Source organism: Gambusia affinis, linkage group LG03, assembly GCF_019740435.1.
Source record: "Gambusia affinis linkage group LG03, SWU_Gaff_1.0, whole genome shotgun sequence".
NCBI classification, from domain to species: Eukaryota; Metazoa; Chordata; class Actinopteri; order Cyprinodontiformes; family Poeciliidae; genus Gambusia; species Gambusia affinis.
The window spans coordinates 269769-297343 of NC_057870.1; the positions used below are offsets into that span (position 1 = coordinate 269769).

At 38.1% G+C, this 27575-nt stretch overlaps 1 protein-coding gene across 3 annotated transcripts in view; it reads right to left on the reverse strand.

Moving 5' to 3' along the window:
- Window positions 1–897: 897 nt before the first annotated feature.
- pias2 (protein inhibitor of activated STAT, 2) overlaps window positions 898–27575 on the reverse strand; it is a 47160-nt gene continuing 20482 nt past the window's right edge. The window contains exons 9-15 of one of the 3 annotated variants that reach the window (XR_006369756.1): window positions 26087–26247; window positions 23855–23988; window positions 13499–13697; window positions 7821–7957; window positions 7684–7721; window positions 3501–3768; window positions 904–3371 (exon numbers count right to left, since the gene is read on the reverse strand). Coding sequence is in view for 2 of the 3 variants with exons in the window: in XM_044107865.1 (XP_043963800.1) it covers window positions 3556–3768; window positions 7684–7721; window positions 7821–7957; window positions 13499–13697; window positions 23855–23988; window positions 26087–26247 (882 nt within the window). In the remaining variant the exon portion in view is untranslated. Of the gene's footprint in view, window positions 3769–7683; window positions 7722–7820; window positions 7958–13498; window positions 13698–23854; window positions 23989–26086; window positions 26248–27575 lie in introns of all 3 variants that reach the window. The other 2 variants (XM_044107865.1, XM_044107879.1) reach the window with 2 other exon arrangements.

Sequence of the window (27575 nt, forward strand, 5' to 3'; positions counted from 1 at the left end):
TGCTAATTTAAATAAGAAGCTTTTTATTTAAAACTCCCCATAAAACAAAAGGCTAAGTGCAATTTACCTCTCCAAAGAGCTGCTCAGAAATCACTACAATACTGATGATAATAAATGCTCATTCTGTGAAAGTGACATAGAAACAACAAACCAGATCTTCAATGAATGAAATCAAATCAAAATATTTTTGGAATTGCTTAAAAAGGTGGATCAAACCAAAAACTGCACTTCCTGAATCTATTTCTAGAGATATGCGTTATTGAAAAACAAAACAATAATATAATATAAACATTTTATCTGGCAATATTTTTATTCATAAACAAAGAGTGCTCCATCCCCAGGTTTTAACATTTTTTTAATTCCAGTTATATTTCAAATCTCTGAAATGTATTGAAACATATTAATCCCCCTGTAGTTTATTTTTTTAGGCATTTGTTTTCCCTTTCTTAAGTCTGTCTCTGCTACACCTTCTATAGAGTTACACTATTGTAATTACCATACTTATTTGAAATAACAAAAAAAAAAAAACAAAAACAAAAAAAAATCCTGTCCACAAAACCGGACTGTTCCAGTACTAGCCGAGCAGAATCCTGTCACAAAATGGTCATAGCATCTTTATTTCTTACCTGATTTCTATAAAATATGGCGCAAGTTAAAGTTGTGCAAATTGTAGGATATGTATTCTCCCTATAAATCTATAAACAGTCTTGTTTATAGATGTGGACAAGATGCAAAAGAGGACTAAGCAAATTTCTCTTTAATATTGATTAATAATTTCAAATAAATTAGTTTGTTAAAATTTAACAAACCATGGCTCCTATACTTTATGAAATATTTGATCTTGTTTGATGATTGTTATGGATATCGCCACATTCTACAAACAAACGAGGCAATTAGTCCAGTTTTTTTCGTTTATTAAAGGTTTAAAAATTACAGCGGTTTCAGTGCGCCACAGCAAAGAGATAAACATGTAAAAGAACTTTAAACCTTTTATATTTTGGTTTTCCTCACTCTCTCTGTCAGCTTTACTCTAAACACAGACCTGTCGCCATGGCACGAGACACAAAACCTCATCTAACCCTGCAGAGCAGAGAGTGATATATTGATCATAATGTCCTGTGCTACAGTTCCTGCTGTTGGAGCAGGAAACTCTCTGATCCTCTGGCAGCTGAAGAAGTTCAGTTGAGTGAACCCAGACCTTCAACTGAACCGTTTTAGGAAGACCAGTTTTCGCTTTTTTACTCCGTATTAGAGTTCAATTGCAGATTCACACCTCCCCAAACGAATCAGACTTTCTATATAAAAAAAACTAGTTTGATTAAAGTGGACTCAAACGGTCCGCTTGATGAAAGTCTAGTGTAGTATTGTGTCTAGTATGAATGCTCACACTAGACACAAGGAAGAACAAACTAATTAAACTAGAATCATGAGAAGAACTGAACTAAAGTAAAATGGAAACAAGCCTAATTTAATCAAAACCACTAAAGTATAGAGAATAATAATGAAACTAGAAATCAATAAATCAAAACCCCAAAACAACTCCAACCGCATTGTTCAATAAGTAAAGTTTAACTGCATAATCTAAAGAAAAAGTGTCAACCTAACGTTCATCCTACCTGCTCCATTAACTCGTTACATGAGATTCATTCCAAAAAATGGCTTGAGAACATGTTGTTTATTGTATTTGGATACCTGCACTATGCTATGTTGCGTTTGAATGATTATTTTTTTTATATATTTATCAGCCACTGCTTTGGCTCTTTCCCCTGGTTGCTGTCTCCCTGTTAGAGATTGGAGTTTTGTTAACATTTATTTAACCTTAAAAGGCTAACATCCAGTCATACTATGTTACATATTTACATGCAGGTGCACATTTTCTGCTTTACCAATACCAATTTGGTTTGTTTTTCATTATTTACAAACCCAGCATTACAAAAAAAGTACATGCAAAAACTTCCAAACATATACTCACTGCTTTTTCTGAACTTTTTAATCAAAGCATATAAACCAACTTATTTAAAAAAAGTTTCCAATTGAAAATGTAAATTTGCAAAAAAAACTTGGAACTTTAATATACCATATGCATTCTCAAACAAATATGTATGCAAGAGATAGCGTGCAAATGTATTTGAGCAGCTCTTGGCAAAAGGTTTTTCTATTCCCTCAATGTGCATTTTTGACAAGTGGACTGTGATTTGTAGAACTCAGTGGCAAAAACATGCTATTTGTTTGCTCCATCATCTGTTTTAACTCAAGTGTGTTGATGACTATTGCAAGTTTTTCAGTATTCATGTACCGTTTAAAATTTCAGTGGTTTTATTGATTTGAGCATGTTGGAAGATGTCCTGTGACTAAACCTATAAAAGATTTTCAATTAAAAAATTTTACTATTATAAACGTTGGTTTCCTTTTAAAATCATTTTAAAAGACTCACATACTGTTTGACAAGGCAAGGTTTACAAATGCAGATAAACAAAATAAGACACAAATCATTATTTATGAAAACTAGACAATTCTTAAGAACTTTTAAGTCTGGTTACATTGTCATAAAGGAGCATGGCTCAGTGATCAAGTCATTTCATGCAATCTGTCTCAAGATTCGGTTACACAACTGCAGAAAGATTCTTGCAGAAGAAACGTTTCCCTGATGTAAAGTCTTCAGGTTTCAGCTCTAGTAGTTCTGTCTCTTCCTGACTTTCCGACTTAAACATTTTACTGACAGTGATTAAGTAAATAAAACACCTTAAATAAAAAAAAGTTACAGGTAATTATAGTAAGAGAAACTATGAAAGTCTAACAGTGATTTCTGATACAACACTTGCTTTTTAATTTTTATTGTGCTACCTAGCAACACAAAGCCAATTTTCACATGTTAATTCATTCAGCCAAACATATTTCTAACAAAATTATGTCATACAAATCTTCCACGTCATTTACCAACAGCAATCAAGATTTTGAGAACACACATTGCTGTGCAGAAATTCTAGAAAGGATTAAGAACGCAGCTCACATTTAGAATCTTTGAAGTCTTAATAGGACTGGTTAAATGTCGCAAAAATATCATCTGAAAATGAAATATTCTTACATATAGCTCTTTAAGTAACTATTTCTAGTTAACTAAATTCAAACAAATATAGATAATATCTTGCAACTGATAACATATATGAGCTGCAAGATGGTCATTTTACCACATACCGGGTTTTTGTATAATTCAAAACATTTATTTTGCACTGGTTTTTCTTGCTTAGGTTCGGTCCACTCACTCTACTTCCTTCTAATGGGGGCTTCTTCATTCTCAGGAGGTCTCTCCACTCAGAGGGAATCTTTGTGCACTTTCCACGTGCACAGAGTAATTGAACATTTAAAATAAACTAAACCATGTGACCAAAAAAAAAAAAAAAGTTAGTTATGTTTTTGCTCACTTTCCATTTAACTCATCCAGTAAAAATAGCATTAGACAATGGCAAGATAAAATGCTTAGGAATCTGAAAACTATTTACCATTTACCACAGAAAACCTTTAAAATAGGCATTGAAAGGTGTAGAGGAATGTGGCTCAGTCCAGTGAAATAATATCCGACAGGCTCCCCCCAGTCACTTCCCCAGTGGAACCTCCTGTGACGACTGGTGTACTGTGGATGGAGGTGGCAGTAAGACCACTGGCATTAAAGTTGCTGCTGGAGGTGGAGGATACCAAACCAGAGCTAGTGCTGGGTATGCTGTGCAGGCCGCCTGAAAGGTTTTCCAAAAACATTTGGGGCCTGTAATGCTGATCAAAAGAAGAAAAACACAAGTTGAGCTCCCTTAAAATCTTTTAGCACAGATTTGCAGAATAGTACATCTTAAGAATTTCATATGACCCTGAGCTATTAATGTAATATTCACTTAATGCTATTCTAGAATCGCACCTGTTTGATTACTTTGTAAAAGATTTTTTGGTGAATATTACAAAAACGCAACTTAGGTGAATATCTTTCATAATCTGTTCAAGTGGATATCATAATTTTTTTGTTTACTATTTTCCTCATAAAAATCTTAAATAGGGAAGAAATTAAAATTCTACTTTCATTCATATTAATGGACCCTAAATAGGTTGTAATTACAGCTTAAAAATGCAGAAACAAAACAGGTTCAGGAGACAAAACAGCGTAGCACTGTATGAAAAACTGAAAGTAGACAAGTGGCTCATCAGATCACTAAGAGTTTAAAACCGTTGGTCTTAAGCAGCTAAAATAAAAGTGATGGCTTTTAATAAGTTTATACTTCTACCTACTCCTTTGAATGTTTATTATTTGCATTGATGGAATTTTAATTGTAACTTAGCATGTTCAACAAAACACAAAAAAATAAATAAATAAATTCTGGCTTTCATGTCACTTCGTTTCAGATGTTCTACTTTTCAAATTGTAAGGTCCCCTTTCAAAGAACCACTTTTGCTCAAGGTGTTCTGTCTGTGAGAGGATCTTCAGTTTGGAACTCACTTCCTGTTGATTTAAAGTCTGTAACCAGTTTTAGTATGTTTGAGAAGCAAACAAAACTCTGGTTATGTCAAAAACAGAACTGTAGCCACTTTTGATGTTTTATGTTTTACTGTCTGTTTGATTATTACTTTTAGATGTATTTTTTTTAAAAAAAAGCCCTTCTAGGGACAAAGTGCTGCGAATTAGCTTTTGCTATTGCACTGTGACATAAACATGGGACTGCTGTTTTCTTTCAGTTTGTCTATGTCGCTGTATGTCTGTCCCTACCAAATAAACTAATAAAAAAAAAAAAAAAAGCCTAGAGAGTTAAGTCAAACAGCTTTCTGTCCATTGAAACTGGCAGGACTGTTGATTTGCAAAGGTAGGTCCTCTTGTACGGAACAATCTCTGCAAAGTTTGGACAGAGTAATACAGTCTTCATATTTTTTAAAAGATACTGACGGTGTGAAAACAAAAAAAAGTCAAGTGGAAGACTCAGAAAAAATTCCCCTACTCTGAGCCATTGTGTCTGTAAGAGATAGCTTAAAGACCAAAAGATGTCTTCACAGGTTATGTCTTCATCACACTACAAATACATCAATTTTGACCGTGGAAAGGATACCCAAGCAAAGGGATTTTGAAAAGTAGAAAAAAGTCATATTTGCGGATGTGAAAAAAAAAACAGTCTTGATGATCCAGACGGTGTCCTACATAATAACGGGGTTTCAGGCTGGGCAAGCTGCAGCTGGTTATATGGAGATGTTGCAGCAACTGTTCCTCTTGACAGAGGGTCACTGTTGGTGTGGTGATTGGATCTTTCAACAGGACAACAGTTAAGTTCACAATGAATGCCGGTAAAAGGACTTTCCTGCATAATGGCGTCCTTCTTTTGGGCCACCCTGCATGTGGACTCGGGACGTTGTGGGCCGGTGGGCAGAACACTGAAGTGTTCTGCACCTCAGTGGCAGGGCCCCAGCAGTGGATAAGATTCGCGTGGTGTTCTTTATGGCTCTGGCTGTTGTAGGGTTGTGTTGGGTGAGACGACTCTGCAATATTTCACAGACATCGGGGGAAGTCCCACTGGACTGGGAGACTGGGATGGTGATCCCCTGTTAAAAAAGGGGGACTGGAGGGTGTGCTCCAATTTCAAAGAGGTCACACTCTTAAGCCTCCCTCGTAAGGTCTACTAAGGAATCCTGAAGAGGAGGATCATCAGATAGTCGAACCTTGGATTCAGTAAGAGCAGTGTGGTTTACGTCCTGGTCATGGAACACTGGACCAGCTCTATATCCTCACCAATGTCCTGGAGGGTGCATGGGAGTTCGCCCAACGGGTCTACATGTGTTTTGTGGACTTGGAGAAGGCGTTCAACCATGTCCCTCTGGGAGCCCTGTTCTCCAGAAATATGGGGTACCGCAGTGCTTCTCAATTCCAGTCCTCAGGCCCCCCTGCCCTGCATGTTTTCGGTGTTTCCCTGCTGCCACACACCTGAATTGAATCTATGAGTGATTAACAGGCTTCTGCAGTACTTGATGCCTGCAGAACAGGTAATGCAATCATTTGGATCAGCTGTTCTGAAGTAGGGACTCATCTAAAACATGCAGAGCAGGGGGGCCTGAGGACTGGAATTGAGAAGCACTGGGGTACCGGGCCCTTTGATACGGTCATACCCCGTATAGGGGTATAACCTTGTCAGAGTCTGATCTGCATTACTGGCAGTAAGTTGGGCTCGTTTTCGGTGAGAGTTCAACTCCGCCAGGGCGGCCCTTTGTCACAATTTGATTCATTACTTTCATGGACAGAATTTCTAGGTGTAGCCAAGGTGTGAAGGGGATTAATTTTCGATCGCATCTCCGCTTTTTGTGGATGATGTGGTCCTTTTGGCTTCATCAGGTCATGACCTACACCTTTCACTGCAGCAATTTGCAGCTGAGAGTGAAGCAGCCGGGATGAGAATCAGTGTCTCTAAATCTGAGGTAGCCTTTTGTGGTCCTGAGCCGGAAAAGTGTAGAGTGCCTTCTCTGGCTCAAGGGGGATGTCCTGCCCGAAGTGTAAGAGTTGAAGTATCTCAGGATCTTGTTCACGAAAGAGGCAAAAGTGGAGCGGGAGATCAACAGACAGACCGGCACAGTGTCTGCAGTCTGATTCAAAAAATGAAGCTCTCGGTTTACCGCATGATTTACGTTCCTAGCCTCATCTACCCTCATCCTACCCTTTGTAGGGTGTCTGGACTCTCCCTTAGAGATAGGGTGAGAAGTTCGGTCATCCAGGAGGGATTCAGAGTAGAGCTGCTGCTCCTTCACATCGAGACGGGCCAGTTGAGATGGCTCAGACAGGATGCCTCCTGGGTGCCTCCTTTGTGAGGTGTTCCGGGCACTCCCACTGGGAGGAGGTCCCAGGGAAGATCAGGACACACTGGGTCTTCCCCAGCGTGTCCTGGGCTGGCTTGTGAATGCCTTGGGAATCCCTCGGAGGAGTTGGAACAAGTGGTTGGGGAGAGGGAAGTCTGGGCCTCCCTTCTTAAGCTGCTACCCCTGCGACCCAACCCTGGATAAGCGGAAGAAGATGGACCGATGGATGGAGATTGTATCGAGTCATTTCAACAGCAGCATTCACTGCTCGTGAATGAACATGTGGCCACAGTGGGCAATTGCATTGTGTCCTTGACTTTCCAGTAATCTTTCATGACTAGCATGCATTTAGATACAACTAGTATGAAAACTCTTCTTTAAACAGGAAGAAATCTCCAGCAGAACATGGCTATGTGTGACTGGCCATCTGCCATGACAAACTAGTGTTTGAGAAAGGGCATACACAAAAAACAAAACAGAAGTGCTAATCTAGGAGTACATCAAATATTTTTATTAAATTGTCTGCTGTATTTGTTTTGTCTGTTAGTCCTGTATCCTTTTGCATTTTGAAGACCCATTTACGATATTATGGTCCAGGTGTAGGAAAAAACAATACTTCTGACTTAGCCTGGTTTTAAGATTTTGATTGGGAGTGCTTTAGTAATTTTACAGTAGAATCTTTAGGCCTGTGTATGCTGCTTTGTTGACTATATGACAATTTAGAGATAGTGTGGTATTTTATCCATTGACCTTCAAAGTATTAATAAAAGCTTTGATTTTTCACTTAATTTTCCAGATTTATATTTTTTATGTAAGCCTGGACATGACAAATTAATAGACACTATCTGATGAAAAACCCCCCACTAAGCTTACCTGAGGATCTGTTGGGATTAATGAAAACAAATCCAGACCTGTAAGTAAAAAGCAACACAAAGTTAATGGTACTACTTGTTAGGGGCAGTGCAAATATCTAACCTAAATGAAAAGTTGGGTACATTTTACTAACTTACTTTGTAATTCAGTAGGAATGGAACCTAGGGTAGATGGGCGGAAAGGAACTGCATACTCTGCAATTGCTGAGGTAAGGTATGACTGTTCCAGGCCTGGAACATTCGGGATACGAAGAGAGGGCTGGTACGTCAACACGCTGACAGAAAACAGAAAATGGGAACCACTCAGGATCACAGTCAACACATCACATACTTAGTGCTGATATATTTTTTAGAGCTGTGAATTCAAGATTTCTTCTCTAAATAAGATAGATGAAAAATTGGAAAAAGAGCAAAATAGAAAAATATGAGAAGGAAGAAACCCCCTCCCCCCCCCGTTTATTATTTGCTAGAACCATTTTTTTAATAAACCAAACTGCAAGCATCTCTGCTGTGCAATTTACTGGCAGGGCAGAATTATTCTTGAAAGATGGGTTTATAGTTTTTATACTTGGTGCATTGAACTGGGAGCGTGCCTCTACTTCCACTCAATCCTATCAAATGCCTCTTCAGCAAAAGCTCTAGAATTCATTTGGCTTGAATACTGAATTACATTACTGTAAGTAATCTTCTCATATTTGTAAAGGAGAAACAGTTTTGTATGAATCCAGTCTGATCTACGTTTATTAAAAAAGTCAAAAGCTTCTCCAGTCTCCTTGCAAGCAATAGGTCTAATTGAGCGACAGATGTCTGGTGGTTTGTCTTTCTTAAGAATGAGGTTGATGTTTGCCAGTTTTAGTGTTGGTGGAAAATCTCTGTGCCCAAATAAGTGCATAAACATGCCAATAAGTGGTCCTATCACCGGGTGGCTCAGTTTCGTATATAATTCTGGACAGAAGCCATCCAGAAGGTCCAGGAGCTTTGACTTCTTTCTGAGAATTTGGAGCACCTAAAATGTCTTGTTGTTCCTCTGACAGGTGTGGGAGGTCACTCCATTTAAGAATTTTATTATTTTAGCATCAGATGAATTGTATTCAGACGAATACAGGTTTTGATAGAATTGCCTCATAACCCTATTAATGTCTGTCGTTTTGTGATGCCTGTCTCAGTTATTGTCTTGTAATCATGATATTATGTTCTCTTCCATTCTGCTTTTTGTAAGTCTTGCAAGTAGCTGGCCAGGTTTATTCACTGATTCACATAATCTGTGCTTAGCAAAGAAAACTGTACATTATTTTTAGTAATTGATTTAGAGCTGAAAGAGCTGCTTTTAAAATTTTAGAAAGGACTCTATAAGGTGATATTCTAAATTGCAACTTTGTTGCACTGTTCTTTCTAAGTGCAATTGTTCTTTAATGGCAGCTTTTTTCTGAGCTGTGGTATATGATATAATACTTCCCCTAATAAAAGCTTTATGCATCTCCCAGAGCAACGAGAGGTTGACATCTGGTGTAATATCAATAAATATATTCCACTGATCTGTAATAAGTTAATAAAGGATGGATGGCTTAGGAAAAGGGGTTCATCCTCCAATGGCAAAGAGCAGGATCAGGATAAGGGGGCCTGGGTATTATAAGCCTGGCGGCCCAAAATGCTTTACTAGCAGTGTCCAAGACACCTTAGGCCGCAGTTCGATAATTGTCATCAAGTCATCGGATCTGCGGCCATATGTCTTGAACACTCGGGTGAAGAGAGGTGGTGGCTCTGGTGGTAGGGGAGGATGACGGTCAGACCTGGCAGGCCCAAACGTGCTGTGAGGGTCTGCTGGGAACGTCTGGCGGAATCCCCTGTGGGACGGAGCTATAACTCCCATCTCCAACAGAACTTTGAACACCTTCCAGGGGAGATGGGGGACATTAACTGTGAGTGGACCATGTTCCGTGCCTCCATTGTCGAGGCGGCTTACCAGAACTGTGGCCGCAAGGTTGTCGGTGCCTGTCGCGGTGGCAACCCTCGAGCCCGTTAATGGACACATTCGGTGAGAGCTGCTGTCAGGCTGAAGGAGTCCTACTGGGGCTTTTTGGCCTGTGGGACTCCAGTAGCAGCTAATGGGTACTGGCGGGCAAAGCGGCATGCGGCTCAGGTGGTTGCTGAGGCAAAAACTCAGGCATGGGAGGAGTTTGGAGAGGCCATGGAGAAAAACTTCCGCAAGGCTTCGAGGTGATTCTGGTCCACCATCCGGCGTCTCAGGAGGGGGAAGCAGTACAGCACCATCACTGTCTACAGAGGGGCTGGTGTGCTGCTGACCTCAACTCGGGATCTTGTGGGCCGGTGGGGAGAATACTTTGAAGACCTCAATCCCACCAACATGCCTTCCATTGAGTAATCCGAGTTTGGGGACTCTGGGTTGGGCTCTCCAATCTCTGGGGATGAAGTCACCGAGGTGGTTAAAAAGCTCCTCGGTGGCAGGGAATTCAATGAGAAGGTGTGTCCAAACTTTTGGTCCGTACTGTAGGTATGCAGAATGATTTTACAAACAATTTTCAAAGAATGGGTTGGTCTCAGGAGCTCAGTGAATTCCAGTGTGGAACTGTGATAGGATGCTACCCGTGGAACAAATCCAGTCGTGAAATTTCCTCACTCCTAAATATTCCACAGTCAACTGTATTATTAGAAAGTGGAAGTGCTTGGGAACGACAGCAACTCAGCCACAACGTGGTAGGCCACGAAAACTGACAGAGCGGGATCACCAAATATTGAAGTGCATAGTGGCAAGAGGTTGCCACCAGCAGAGTCCATCACTACAGACCTCCAATTTTCTTGTGGCCTTTGTATTAGCTCAAGAACAGTGCGCAGAGAGCTTCATGGAATGGATTTCTATGGTGGACCAGCTGCATCTAAGCAATACATCTCCAAGTGCAATGAAAAGGACACAGTGGTGTAAAGCACACCACCACTGGACTCTAGAGCAGTAGAGGTGCTCTCACTGGAGTGACAAATTTTGCTTCTCCATCTGGCAATCTGATGGACAAGTTTGGGTTTGGTGGTTGCCAAGAGAACGGTACTTGTGTGTCTGCACTGTGTCAATTGTAAAGTTTGGTGGAGGAGGGATTATGGTGTGGGGTTGTTTACCAGGAGCTGGGCTTTGCCCCTTAATTCCAGGGACAGGAACACTGAATGCTTCAGCATACCAGTACATTTTGACAATTCTATGCTCCCAACTTAGTACAGGTAAAGGTAATTTTATTTATGTAGCACATTTTGAGCAACAAGGAAATACAAAGTGCTTTACAGGAAACAAAAGGAAATACAAACAAAATAAACCAAAGGAAGGAGCAAAAGAAGAGAAAGCTAATAATGTTGATCTAAAGTAAATAAACTAGATACTCCTATTCAGGGTTGGTAGATAAGAATAAGTGTCCTCTGGTCTAATTCCTTTTCTGGTTTGGAAGAATAGCAGTCTAAAACATAGTTGCTAAGGGATTTTTTCAGGGTTCCAAGTTCTAATCCATTTTCTGGGTTGCTAAGTAAGTGTAAGTAAGTATTCTCTGGACTTTCTAAATGTGCTCCAAATTTGTAAAATAATGAGTACTCCACAGTGTCTAAGTAATAATAAAAACTAAATGTTCTTGTTCTGAAAGAATTGTTTCTGGATCTAAGTTTGTTCTAATTCCTTTTCTGGGCTGCAATAATAGGAGTCTCTCTGCATCTAATTAGTGAGTACTCTACACTTTCCAAAATATAAGCTAAAGAATGACCAATAAACTAATAAACTAGATCCTCTGGATTCCTAGTTTGTTCTAATTCTTTTTCTGGGTTAAAAGTGAGTACTCCACAGTTTCTAACAAAATAAAAATAAAAATCAGGGAAATCAGGACACATTAGGGCACATGGCAACACTCAGACAAAACAAAGACATGAGTGAAGGCGGTGACATCACAGGGCCATGAAACCACGTTGCTCAGCCTCCCAGTACAAGTCTGATAAGATGTTGTTATCAAGGCATGTCCTTGGGAGCACTCAGCTCCCCACTTGCATGGATAACAGGAGGAGATGAGGTGGGAAGGAGCGTTATGTTTACATATCTTCAAGGAGATTGGAAATATGCAGCCCTTCCAAGGCAGCACGGGGAAAGCCAATTCAGATACAGAATGTCTTAGGTCAGGTAGATTATAAATCAGTGTGTGACCTCACAAATGCACTTCTGGAAGAATGGTCAAAAAGAGTTGAAGCTGTTCTAATAGTAAAGGGTGCACCAAGGTCAAGGCAGGTTAATACACACACACACACACACATATATATACATATATACTGTATATAAACGGCTGATTCACTTCTTTCCATCATTTAGGTTGCGTCTTTGAAAAGACAAAGTTGTGCCAGCTCACCTAACACATCTCCCAGAGCAGTGAGAGTAATCTTGAACTTGGAATCACTCAGCTTTTTGTAGCAGTACTTTGCTACTGGATCTTTGTTATCAGTGAATTTTCTTTTGCAATATTCTTCGAGCACAGTGTAGTTCCTCAGAACAGCATTCACAGTTTGGTGTCGCAACAGCCATTGTACTTCATTCAAAGGCCTGAATGACAGTGTATCTTCATCAAGAGTCCTTGCTAGATCCTCCATTTTGCTCTCTTCACAGTTAACAGGGAGAAAGTGGAATATACAGTTTTATAAAGAGTTTCTACATCTCTCATCAAAGGCATATCTTTTCAGGCATTGTCAATGCCCATGTTCTCTCTATGGTCCACACAATGTAGTTCAGTTAGGTATAGCATTTGGCACTTTAACAAAGCTGCAACTCCATTGTGTTTTCTCAGTATTACTGAAACCCCATGAGAGGTTAGTATCACCATTCTCTGCATGCCCAATCCATGTTTGAAATAAAATTGAGTTATTGCCCCCACAACAAATGACAAGATGCCTCAGCAGTGCATCCTGTCATTTGGATGATACCACATAACTTTCCTCCCTGTATCTAATATATATGACTAGCATTTTGTGTATTGCTATGTGTGTGCTCCCTACTAAGAGGGTATGTCAGGGTGCATTTTTAACATTGCACATAGAGTCATTCTGCACAATCTCCTTGATTGATTTCACAAATTCAAAGAAATAGTTTTTGCTTCGCCATGTGACATTGGATTTATTGAACTGACAGCAGTGACACACTCATTTTGATGGTAAGTAAAATATTGTCAATGAGTACTTTAACTTGCTAAGGATTAGATTTTTTTGTGTGAGAGCTTGTTACTTTTCTCTCTGTCTTTTGCCCTCTCCTGCAACAATGTACCAATGTCTATTCCCATCTTTAGTCTTTGTACAATTCCAATAGCATTCAAATGACTTTTCTGCTGAATGTGACGCTTGAGGTACTCCACATTTTTCCCTCTGAAAACTCGCTTGCTACTTTGGCTTCACTGCATTTTTTGCAGCACAAACCTTTCTGACTCAAAAAAGAAAAAATCTCATCCAGTTTCACCACTTGTTCTCATCTTTGCAGAAACTCCAACAGCCATTCCATCTTAAAAGAAGCACATTTGTTTTTTACTTTGGCTTGATGAGTGGATGTCCCACTACCCATTTGCTTAGCCATGAAAAGGTGTTAGCTTTCGCGTCCCTTCACTCCATCACACTGTTCCTACCTAGCAAACCTGCCACAGCGCATATGGATGAAATATATTTTGGTGCAAATAGTAATATAACATGCTGAAGGTGGTTGTGAATACTGAATAACTATGTATAAATATTTACATTTACAGCATCCTTTTAAACAGATCTTTTGATATTAATCAAAGCACACTTTAAATTCAGCTTACCCTTTAGCATGAATTTCCTCATTCTTGGAGATGTAAATGCACTGTCTCTTAGATGGGGGGGTTGTGCTTGTATCATCATCATCATCATCATCAGACGATGAGGAAGTTTCAAGTGTCAGATCAATTACATCAGTTTTCTTGTTGAGATTGGGTTCCACAGGATGGGCTACCACTGACGACTGGTGTAAAGGAGTTGTGGCTGAAAGATAAAGTGAGAAATATTAAAGATGCTCTATAGATCCTTTCACCTCATAAATATAAAGTATGTGACTTCCTTTTACAGTATAAAAGGAAGTCACAGCATTCCTTTTATCCACCTCTTTCATTATTTACAATGCGAATACATGATATATTGCCATTAACATTACTATTGACCTATCAATTACTCATTTTTATTTTTATCCTGATGACCTTTGTGTGCATGCTTCGGAAAGGGGTTGTAAGACTGACCAAGTGGCATTTGTCTGGGTATTTTAAAGTGATCCAGTACAGAACTGGGGGTATATGTGCAAGTAACAGAATTGAGAAAATTAGAAAAACTGCAAATAAAAACAGGAATGTAAAATAGTTATTGGGTTTGTTGAGAGCAGTGATGGTTATAGAGCCTGAATGCCCTCCTGCACTGTAGGGTTAGGGTTAGGCCCAGCCTCGGTTCAAACCTGAGTCAGACATTTTTGCATTACCACTTAAGAGTCCGATCCCTTCCTGCTCGTTGAATCCTAAATGGATTGTGTCTGTAATGCTGCTTTTTTATTGACACGTTCCTCTTTTCACCTGGTTTGTACATAAGCTTTGTGTGTGCTATCAAGTTTGAACCCAATTTTATACACATAAACCTTTTAAAGATCTGCCCTCAAGTGTGATTCCAAATTTTTTCACTCTTAAAGAATGGCATTTTATTTAATTCCAGCTTGTGAAGTATTTGCATCTCCCAGTATGCAAGTCAACTATGCAAGAAATTTTGAATTAAACAATGAAGAAATTGGGAATCAAAATTTGTTTGAAAATGCTTTTTTATTTAGGCAGTTCTGTTTTGAACTTAGCTATCTGTGATCTCTGAAGAATAATGGTCTCTGGATTTTTTAACAGATCTCTTGAATAGCACTGATCTTCTTAGGTTCCATCAGTCTGTATTTTGGGATTCATTAGTATCTGGTGGGAGCCATAAGAGTCTTAGATAGAGTCTGATCAGAAATTTCAAAACGTTCTGAAATTTTGATAATTTTTTTAATAACTCACTAATAGTGAAAGTGATAAGTAATTAATTTGCATTTTATTGCCTGACATAAGCATTTGATACATCAGAAAAACAACTTCAATGTTTGGTACAGAAATCTTTGTTTGTGATTATAAATGTCAGATATTTCCTGTTCTTTTCAACGAAGTTTGCACCAGGGCTGTAACAGTTCCTCAAATGATTTGAGTACCTTGATTGTTAAAATTCCTTGAGGCAAATTATCTGCCTCAAAGCTTTGTTAAATTATGTTTTAGTATTTAGCATATCATGTGATTCTTTGTGTTGCGCAACGTTTCTACTTCCGCCGATGAGTTGTTGACGAATGCTAAGTATTAGCAGCGTAACTTTGAATGTTCAATAATTACAGAGTTATTTCATTTATTTATGATAATGGCTTCTATCATTTCAAGCATCCTTACATTGACAAGCCCAATACCTGGAGTACAGCAGTCTTTCTCCTCCTGGAGCAACTGCCTGGTGGCTGCTTCAGAGTGAACGGTGGAGAAGAGCGCAGAGGGTGTTTTGTTACAGGTGAGCAGATAAACTGAACACAACGGCCGGCTGCGCTGTAATTGATCCTTAATGTAAATGTAGCTTTACAAACAAACCGGAAAATAAATTTACCATAATCCCGGTCACAACAAATGGGTGGCGGAGTGCAACATGGCGGTACATAGTTGGTAGACGTGCTTCTGTATGTGACAGAGGAGCCAAATCCAGTCACTCACATGGACATAAAAGTATGCACAAAGTGAGAGTTCATCTATTAAACTGACTGATGGATACATGACCTAAAAGTTGATGTGTCAATTTTTTTTTTTACAAGTGTCTTTGTGGGTCTGACTCTTTATTATTAAATTCAATATATTTTCAGATTTTTGTACATTTTTTGTCCAGGTTAACTTCAAAAGTGTGCTATTATTGTTACAGGTAAATTTTCTAAACTACAGAAAATTGTTAGGGTGCTCAAATATGAAAAACTGATAATACTGCTGTTATAACAGTATTTACCAATATTTTATTCAATTACTCAATTATTCATCAGAACAATAGATATAATACTCGATTACTCAAATAATCATTTACAACAGCCCTAGTCTGCACATACTGCAGCAGGGATTTTGGACCTCTCTTCCATAAAGATCTTCTCCAGATCCTTTGGGTTTTGGGGTTGTCACAGGGAAATGCAGACTTTCAGCTCCCTCCAAAAATTTTCAATTGGGTTTCGGTCTGGAGACTGGCAAGCCCCAATGAGATGCTTCTTACTGCAATAGTGTCTCCATAGGCATGCCTAATAACTCACTTAGACAGCTGCAGTTGATCAAGAATGCTGCTACGTGCGTTCTTACTGCATGTCTTACTGGATGTCCTCCATATTTGGGTCACAGACTGCATGCCAGTCAGTGGCCTCAAAACATCCCTGTTGTGCCTCAATGACCTCCTTTGGCCTCCTTCTTACTGTCCTCATAGTTGCAGGCAGGTATATAACAAGGGCTGAGGTGCACCAGCTTATGATTGGACCGTCCAAGTGGAAGGAGGGGAAAGGAACTGTATGAATCCTTCATGTTAGCACACAGCAGGTCCAGAGTTCTCTCCTCTCTGGTGGGACAGCTAACATACTGGGTGAATTTGGGCAGGGTTTTGTCCACGGTGACATGATTAATATCACCCGAGACAACCATGAATGCAGTTGGATATTCAGTCTGCAAGCGAGCTACAGCGGAGTGGATGGTGTGACAGGCCATCATGGGGCTAGCAGAGGGAGGATTGTAAACAGTCACCACGACAACATGGAAATATTCACGGGGTAGGTAAAACGGACAAAGACCAACCGCCAGCAGTTCAACATCCGGGCAGCTGATTCTCTCTTTCCCCGTTATATGAGCAGGGTTGCACCAACAGTTGTTTAATAGAATAGCAAGCCCGCCTCCTTTCTGCTGGGCCGGTAGTCCGGTAGCCCTCGATACATTGGCATCAGGAGTATCCGGGTGCAGCCATGTATCCGTAAAACACATTAAACTTCATTCCCCATACTTCTTTGTCTACTGGCCAGGTGGTCATGAAGTGGTCAAGATGGATAATTCCTCCATCTTGTTGACTTTTGATCTTACGTTGTCCATAGTAACGGAGGGGAGAAACAGCTTATATCTCCTCTTTTCCATAAGCTTCTGTGGTTTCTCTCTGATTACTCTCCTCCTCCAATTGATGTGTCCTTCTCCAGATCTCTTCAGGGATTTCAGTGGATCCGACTGGCTTCAGTGCAATCAGCTGATCCCTGGTGTAAACAATGTCTGGCTTCCACTGTAGTATTTGTGTCATCTGTATTATTTGCAGATGACAAATATATTTTTTGTTGGAAATGATATGGAAGAACTGCTAAATAATGTAAAGAAGAAAATGAACAAACTGAAGGTGTGGTTTGATGGTAACACATTGTTTCTAAATTTGATTAAAACAAAAATAATGTTCTGAAATAAAATAGAGATAAATGGAGTAAATGTAGAAGCATAGAAAGGGTTCAGGTACACAAATTTCTTGGAGTTATTATTGATAAGATTAATTGGAAATCACATATTCAATATATTCAAAAGAAAATATTAAAGAGTATTTTCATATTGAATAAGGCCAAACTGTTGATTGGATAGAAAGAATTACACATTTTTTACTGTCCTTTAGTTTTACTGTGCCTCAGTTACCGTGCAGAGATATGGGGCAATAATTATGCAAATTCATTACATCTATTAATTAAACTACAAAAAAGAGCAATAAGAATTATTAATGAGGTTAGCAATCTGGATCACACAAACAATTATTTATACATTATAAATTATTAAAACTTGCTGATTTGGAAAGTTTACAAACAGCATGTGTCTTATTTACAGCACAAAATGAACAATTAGCAGAAAATATTCAAAAATTGTTTCCAAGAGAACAAGAATTTTATCATTTCAAAGGAACATACAAATTCAAAGTTTGAAAGATCTACAACACAAGACGTTTTTGAGTTTCAGTCTGTGGTGTGAAACTAAGGAACAGTTTGACTGGGGAATTAAAACAATGTCCAAACATTAAACAATTCAAAGATTTGTATAAGGAAATGGTTTACACTAAATGTGAGAAACTGTCTTGATGTATTATGTTGTTACACAGCATTGTTAGCATCATTATGATTACTTTGTTGTTAATATTATTAGTTATTATTAGTATATTAATGAATGTATTGTACAAAGCAAGAATATGAAAGTAGAATGAAGGTTTTCTGATGCAATGCTTATAAATAGAATGAGACCATTTTGTAATGTTCCTGGAGGAGGGATGGATTTTAATTATTTTATACATCTATCCCTTCCGTTTATTGTTTGCATTGTTGTAATTTTAACTTGGTATATTCAATAAAATACAAAAACAAAAAAAATGCAGCGAAGAAAAAGATCCAGACTCTCAGTCAGAATACACACAGACTGAATGCACTGTGGCGCATCCGCACTAAGCTTTCAATGATGTCAAACACATGGAAAGAATAAAATATGGAGTATGTATTAACATTTTAGAGCTTCTCCACCATTAAATATAAAAATGTTTCACCTATTTCTATCAATTGTATTTATCTATTGTATTTATTTGCCATTATTTTAAACTAAATAAAAATATCAGCATTATAGGTCATAGAAAACCAGAAACACTGCCACTACTCTACATGTTGAACTTTTAGCTCATGTCAGAAAATAAAGGGTCATTTACATGCTCTACCTTTGAGACCACTAGGGGGTTCCCTCAGATGATTGTCAAGCTGGAAGTCCAACCACAACCCATCTTCAGTGCCTTTACTGAGGGAAGGAGACTGTCACCTCTATAGAAAAGCATCCCCAAAGAATGATGTTTCCACCTCCATGCTTCATAGTTGGGATTGCATTCTTGGGGTCGTACTCATCCTTCTTCTTCCTTCAAATATGGTGAGTGTAGTTTTGACCAAAAAGCACTATTTATTTTCCTCATCACACCACATGACCTTGTCAGGAACATCCAGATGGTCAATGGCAAACATCAGATGGGTATGGACATGTGTTGGATTGAGCAGAGGGACCTTGCTCAAGTAAAGCCCTCTGTCCTTCCTGTCCCCTCTGTCCTTGCGTGGACTGCAGGTCTTTAATCCTGCACCTCTGTACAGCCCTTCAAGTTTGGTTCAAATTATTTTAGTGATTAATCTGAATTCAGAAATAGTCTTTCTTAAGGGTGAACATTTTTTTTTTTCGATACGCCTGAGGCTGCCGCTGCATTTCTGGACACTCTTAAATGAGGTATTATTTCTTTTTTCCTGATTTGTTTATAAAAGATGGAGGAGGATAGACTTTACATCCACGCTGGGACCCATATAACATTATTTTTTTCTTCCTTTTAAATGTACTATGTTGGAGCGGTTCTCAGTGTGGTTCATTACTTTTGCCTGGACCACGGATGGTGTTTTGAGCGTCCGGTTGTTGCTGTGATCGAACTGTAAAAATCGAGAGTTCTATGCCGTTTGGAAATAACAGTGACATCTTTTGGGGTTCTTTTTTTCTGTCATTTGGGGACAGGATGGGGGAGGGTGAATGCTGCTGTTTGCAGATTCAGTATTTTATTTCTTTTATGGCGTTAAATGTCAGGAGCCTAAATATGTCTTTTCTCTTTTTTATACATACATAAATGTCTATGTACATATTAATCTATTCAAATATGTCATTGGGTGTTTAAGAGCTGTTTTTTGCCCTTACAGTTTGTATGTCTGGGTCTCTTAAGATCGTTACCTGGAATGTACAGGGACTGGGTCATGTGATCAAGAGGAAGAAGGTTTTGACTCATTTGAAAAAAAAAAACTTGATATAGCACTATTACAGGAAACTAGGTTATCTGTTACAGAACATTTGAAACTTAAAAGGGACTGGGTAGGTAGTGTATATTTTTCCTCCCATTCACAAAATAAGAGGGGTACAGCCATTCTTATACATAAGAATCTTCCTTTTATTCTGGAGCATGAGGAGAAGGATTCAGAGGGCAGATTTATTTTAATTAAGGGCTCAATCCATGGACAACATATAACTATTCTCAATGTATATGCTCCTAATGATGATTCGCCTCAATTTATGTCACAAATGATCTTATTGTTTAACCATCATCGTAAGGAAATCGGTTTTTTAGCTGGTGACTTTAATTGTACAATGAATGCATCTTTGGATAGGTCCTCCTCTGCAAAATTGCCAAACCCGAAAGCTTCAGCTGTCTTAAAAAACCTATGCATTGATACTGGTTTGATAGATATTTGGCGACATTTAAATCCTAAAGCAAGGGACTATACATTTTATTCACATCCCCATAACACTTACTCCAGATTGGATTATTTTTTTATCCCGAAGTCATTTTTACATTCTGTTCGAAGCTGTAACATAGACCCCATACTTTTGTCAGACCATGCACCAGTATTTTTAGGTGTTGATCTATTATTTCGTATCCCTAGAACATTCACTTGGAAATTCAATACATCCTTGTTAAATAATAATTCCTTTTGCAACTTTGTTCGGTGTAACCTATTGCAGTTCTGGCTCGAAAACAAAAATTCTCCCGTATCTTCAGGTATAATCTGGGATGCAGCAAAAGCCACTTTACGCGGTCATCTTATATCTTATTGCTCTCACCAAAAAGCAGTTCTCGCAGAGAGGAGAAACAACCTGGAAAAAGAGGTGATCCGACTGGAGCAAATACACAAACAATCACCAACATTGTCAAATTTGAAGGCACTAACGGCTATTAAATCTGAGCTTAATATAGACTACACCCGTCAAGTTCAGAAATTATTACTTTATACTAAACAGAAATACTATGAATTTGGAAATAAGTCCAGTCGCATGCTTTCCCATTTATTGAAAAATCAAGGTAATTGTCGCTCAATTAACATGATCAGAAGGCAGAACAAAGACGTCACATACGACCCATTACTTATTAACAGCACTTTCCGGGATTTTTATATATCTTTATATAATACGGACATGGCTGACCCGGAAGATATCTCCTCCTATCTGAGCAGAATATCTCTACCTTCCGTCACGGAAGAAGATCGTGCCTTTTTAGATGCTGATATCACTCCGGAGGAAGTTTGGGCTGCAATTAAATCTATGCCAAACAGAAAATGTTCTGGACCCGATGGATTTCCATTGGAATTTTTTAAGCTATTTTGGCCAGAGATTCAACCAATGTTCATGCCTGCTGTTAATGACATTTTGAGAAATGGCATCCCCCCCTCATGGAGACATGCCTCCATCAGTCTTCTTCTAAAAGAAGGTAAAAGTCCCCTGGATTGTTCCTCCTTTAGGCCTATTAGTTTGCTTAACGTTGATTATAAAATTGTGGCAAAAGTATTGGCCCGGAGATTGGAAAACATCCTTCCTAAAATTATAAATCCAGATCAGGCAGGGTTTATAAAAATGAGATATGGCACAGACAATATACGACGCGTTCTTAATGTTGTTCAGTACCTTAATATTCACAAAGAGCCAGCAGTAATTGTTTCCCTCGATGCCGAGAAGGCTTTTGACCGAGTTGAATGGCAGTTTCTTTTTCAGGTGTTACATAAATTCGGTCTGGGGCCAAATTTTATCAATCTGGTTAAAAGCTTTTATTCAGACCCAACAGCCTCAGTTAACACAAATGGTTTGATGTCTGAGCCCTTCAAGATTCATAGGGGTTGTAGGCAGGGGTGCCCCCTTTCACCCTTATTGTTTACTTTGTTTATTGAACCCCTGGCTGAGATTATCAGGACTAATCCGGATGTATCTGGAATCAATATAGGCGGTAGAAACCATATAATTTCATTATTCGCAGATGACGTTCTTTTGTATATGTGTGATCCTGAGAAATCAGTTCCAGCTGTCCTGGAATCTATGGCTACATTCAGTGCTTTATCAGGATATAAAATCAATTTAGGAAAATCTGTCGCCACCCCTTTCAGCATCCCCTCCGAAAGGTTTATGCAATCTCCTTTTCAAATGTCTATCAGAGGCTTCAAGTATCTGGGTATTTTTGTTACACCTGATCTGAATAATCTTTTTGAAACTAATTACTCACCTTTAATTCAGAAGATAAAAAATGATTTAATAAAATGGGCCCCCCTGCCAACCTCCTTCTTAGGGAGAATCAATATTATAAAAATGAACATTCTTCCGCGACTGAACTATTTATATCAAAATCTTCCCTGCTATTTATCCCCTGCACACTTCAAATTACTAAATTCTCATTTATCTCGCTTTGTCTGGAACAACAAACACCCAAGAGTCAAGTTTTCTATATTAACTAAGCCAAAACATCTTGGAGGTTTGTCGTTACCATCCCTGCAACTTTATTATTGGTCAGCACAACTTAAAATCATATCAAATTGGTTTATGAATAGAAAGAACGCTTTATGGTTAGATCTGGAGTCACAATCTTGTCTCCCCAGCAAACTTAATTCTCTTTTTTTTATAAGTGGCATAGACCAAATGGCTCATCTAAGAAGTAGCTTCATTGTTTATAATACTTTGCTGGCCTGGCGAGATGTGAGGAAATATCTAAATATCTCTCCCACCCTCTCTTCCTGGTCATCGTTAACTTTGAACCCAGATTTACCAGCAGAGATTAGAAGCATTGGCTTGTCTGAATGGTCATCTAAGGGACTGTCAAATATTATGGACATGCTGGACTCTGACTCTGTTAAACCCTTTGAACAAATTACAGCCAATTTCAATATTTCTAATAGAGATTTCTATAAATACCTACAGATCCGTCATTTTGTGAGCTCTCTTTGGAGGACAGGAAAATTACGTACAAAATTGTCAGAGTTAGAGAATATGATTATCATGACCAAATCTCCCAAAGGACTTATCTCTAAGATATATCATTTACTATCTGGCTCTGACTCCTCAGGTTATGATGCTATGAAGCTGGTGTGGGAGCGTGACCTAGGACTGACGTTTGATCTGGCAGATTGGGAAGAGATTTGTGATGGGGTTTTCCCCAACTCCACCTCAGTTTCTTTACATGAGCAGAACTTTAAATTCTTCTACCGAACTTATTATACACCTGTTCGCCTTCGGAGGATGTTTCCTGATGCTTCAGATCTGTGTCATAAATGCAAAATACATAGGGGCACATTTATTCACTTATTTTGGTCTTGCAACTGTATTCAATCTTTCTGGAAAAGAGTTCATCTCATGATACAAGAGATCATTGGTAAACAGTTCTCACTAACTCCCTCCTTCTGTCTCTTTAACCATCCTTCAGACATTCTACTTAATGCAGACACTAAACATCTGCTTGCAATCCTTTTATTTCTGGCCAAGAAATGTATACTATTGAGATGGTCAGCACCACAGGCCCCTACAGTTGATATGTGGATATCACAGATTTCTGCCATTGTCTCAGTTGAAAAACTCACTCATGACCTTCATCAAAAGTCGGACAAATTTTGGAGGATCTGGGCCCCACTGCAATCCTTTTTACAGAGGCTGTAATTTTTATTTTTATTTTTATATATATTTTTTTCTCTCTCTTACATTCAATATATCACTCATTTGGCTGTCTGACAGTTGTGACTATTTTGAATCATGACTACTGTATTTTGTGTATGTGGGCTGTATGTATGTATGTTTTTATGTGGACTTTGCAGTGCTCCTTGTTGTTTTGGGGTGGGTTGTTTTTGTTTAATTTTGTTGGTGTTTACATAAAGTTATGAAAATCAATAAAAAAAAAAAAAAAAAAAAAAAAAAAGGGTGAACATACAAAAAATTAACTATTAAATGAGGAACTCATGTAGCATTAGTTACACTGGATATTATTAAGGGGTATCAATGGGTGTAAGGGAAAATGCATGCCTTATGCACTTTTTTATTCTCAAAACTATGCATATCTTTCAACCCATTTTCCACAATGTAACGCTTGAATAGTAAAAAAAAAAATTCAGAACACAGAAGTTTGTCGTAGCATCACAAAACATAAAAAAGTTCAAGCTGAATGAATTATTTTGCAAGACAGTATATAACTAAATTCCAATGATTTCTTTTCCTATTATAAGTACTATAATGGTACTAAGTGATTAGAAAATATTATGTACTTACATTCTACTTTTCCGACTGAATGAACAGAGAACTTGACCGGATCTTTCTTCGGTCTCATTGGACACCAGGTCCCATCCTCTTGAAACTTGATTTCATCAACATCTGAGCAGTCATTAAGGATCTCCAAGAACAAACTGAGAAGATAGTAAAATATTCACTCAATTCACTTTCCTTTTTGAATAAATTTGTCTTTTTCCTAAGTCAACGTTATTTCTATATCTCATTTAAAGTGACATTAGCTACCTGGTTCACCAGTAGCTTAAACATTTAAATATAAGAAAGCAATAAAAAAAAGAAACAAATCAGTAAGATATAGCTCAAATAACAAAAATATTTGCACAACTGTTAAAGTAAGGGATGGTATGAGGTTAAAGAAGGAATCCTGTTGGATCTTTTTTGGCCTGTGGGACCCTAGAAGCAGTTGATGGTACTAGTAGGGCAAGTGATAAGTCGGTAAGTCAGGCTTGTTTCCTCTATGAAGGCTGCCCTAACCCTAACCCTATCCGGGAATTCTTTTTTTTTTTTTTTTGGTAATGACTTCTATGTGATTATATAACAAAAAAGCACAACTCCTTGATAAAGTTGTGTTTTTTTTTACAATAATATATATTTGATAAAGTATGTCATTTTTATATGGACACTAAGAAAAAAGAAATTGCTCTTGGGTGCCTCTTGGTGGCCATGGTCAACCTTCACCAGTAACATGAGCTGCTGTGCAATGTGAAGTGTGTATCCAAACCTTCAAGGCAACGGCGGAGGATAAGTAAGCAAAACAATGTTGTAAAAAAGGATTTATCCTTCATAGAGAAAGAAAAGAAAGAGGAAGAAGAGTTAACAAAGGCCAAGACAAAGGTATGTTTGCATGTCTCTTGGTAATGTAATGTTTACCAAAAAGATTTGTGGAGCTGCTAATAGAAGCCTTGCTCAACAGCAATCTCGAACAGTCCAGTCCAGGCAAACATTTTTGCTAGAATGTTTGTATTTGTGCCAAACTGAGTTTTAACTTAAAATGAGTTGATTCTCCTGGATGGCGCTAAATATTTCTGAAGCTTTTTGGCTTCATAACATATGTTTGATAACAAATAAAGCTTCTCAATCATTGACATGTTTTTAACAAAAATGTTTTGTTTTTGTTTTTTTACATCGGGCTACTTGGCTGTTGCATTAATATATCAATGAGCTACTCTCAGCTGTAGTTGGCTGTATGTTACTTGCTGCTCATAATTTATGTGACTAAAACAAACATCACTTTTAAATAGACTTTTAAGCTATGTAAAACGTCTCCTGGAGCACTGCTGAAATTTTATGAAGACTCAGAATCAGGCCAGTACCAATCCACATTCTCAGGTGAGAGAGACTCACCTGGTATACATTACATTTTTAGTTATTGAAATTATGCCAAAGAAGCATTAATTTAATCAAAACACTTCATGAATATGTGTGTATGTATTCCATCTGAAGTAAGGGTGCACCTATTGCAGTTTTCTGGCCGATCACCAATTATGATCTTTAGAAAGCCTAACCTGCCAATTTTAATTTTGGCCAATACCAATTTATTTATTTTTTATCTGAAATGTTGATCAATATAGCAAGAAAGTTGGCAACAGTGAGATGACTACTGCCAAGAGGCCACATTAAAGAGAAAAGGTTTTGTGCTAATTTCAAACCATTATAAGCATTACAAAGATGCTAGTTAAAGGTGCTAGATTTCATGTCTAAATTCCATAGACTTACACACAGATAATTTAAAATTTCTTAAGAAATCTTGATCCCTTTGTAATAAATAAAACAAAGGCTCACTTTACATTTACAATATATTTTAAAAATTGTCTTAAACATGTACAACCTTAAAGGTATTTAAAGGCAGTTACTGTCAGTAAAGGCATCTGTTTGATGCCCTAAACAGCAGCGGTCCCAGTAACCTCAAAATGTGTGGGGCTTTCCACCCAGAAAAACAAGATGGCTAAACCTAAAATGATAATGAAAATCTTCAGCGTATTGAGCATTTTATGGTGAAATAAGAATATATACCATGTGTCATTTATTTGAAATCCCCATGAAAAACCCTTCTGTATTTTTATAGCTGTTCAAATAGTTATTACTTAGACAGTCAAAGAAAAAAAAAGTCTGTAAACATATGTATATTTTACCGACCTACTCAGACCTTGAAAACAAATTAAATTTCAGAATTTTAAGATGTGTAACTAACTAAAGTAACATAATTTTACAAACCCATCAATAATGAGATTCTCATAATCGGCCTTCTTGTCACACACAGGACAGATCCAGGTAGGTTTTTTTTCATTCATCTGCAGGTAGAGGGCAGCATCAAAGCATTGTAGATGAGAGCATGTCACAGCTCTGCACGGGACAGTCAGTCGCATCTTACCCAGCTTAAAATGACAGATAAAACACATTAAATCAAAACATGAACAAAAATACTTGCTTTAATGTATTATTCTTTGTTCAATTTATACAAATTGAGTAATTGAGACTTATTAAACATGAAACCTAACAAACAGGAAAGCTAAATGTTATTGTGTTCATGTCATATATGCAATGAAAACAAAAGTATATTTATGTTTGATGAAGTGTCATCATTTATATAAGCCTTTCTTAGAACACTCAAAGACACTTTACAAAGAAATCTGTCATTCCCATTCATGCACACATTCACATGCAAAAACTTAGAATTTTCTAGGTACTTGAAGGTTTGGTTAAACTTTTGGTCTGGAAAACCCTGATTCCAAGTTTTAAAAAACTCATGTTTGTAATTTTCTATTTGTATGTAGAACAAGTTATTTAGTAAAATTGTGGAATTTGTGCACTATGTTCAGGCCAGGTCAGTGACAAAGAAAGCATTTCCTAAAGCAATATAGACCATAGACATATCTCTCTGACCTCTTACATCATGAAGGTATATTATGGAGAAGCTGATACAGGTGCACCTGAGGACAGGTGGGTGAAGCCCAGGACCCTTTGCAATATAAATATATATATATATATATATATATATATATATATATATATATATATATATATATATATATATCTCCTGCAGAGGGTCTATTCCTCCTTTGATATACTTGATACCATTGTCTGTGTTGAAGGCTGATTCCTATCAGCCTTCAACACCAGCCAGCCAGGATTAATATGCAAGAAGCTAAAAAAATGGATGTGGCTGCTTCATGTATGACCTGGATCCTTGACTATCTGACAGTTTGTGAGGTTATAGGACTGCATGTTAGGCCATCTGATATGTAAAAATGGAGCTGTCAGATGACATGGCTACAGTGGTGTGGGTTGAGGGGAAATGAAGGTGGAGTACAGGACTTTGGTGGATGATTTTGTGCCATGGTGCTGAGAGAACCAGTTAAAAGTAGGCAAGACCAAGGAAATGGTCATCAGTTTTTGCCATAAGAAAACATCTTTGCTCCAAATCTCCATTTCAGGAGCAGATTTGGAGCAGGTTCAATCCCACAAGTACCTCTGTGTTGACTTGGACTGCAAGTTGCAGTGGGTCATGAATGCTGACATATTCTACAAAAAGGCCATGAGCAGACTTTTTTTCTATGCAAGCCCAGGTTCTTTAATACTGGTGAAACATGCTCTTCATGTTTCACCAGTCATTAATGGTTAGTTCTGTCATTAATGGTTAGTTCTGTGATGTACTGCATGACAGTACATCACAGTACTGGGGTGCTCCAATGTGCTACGGAAC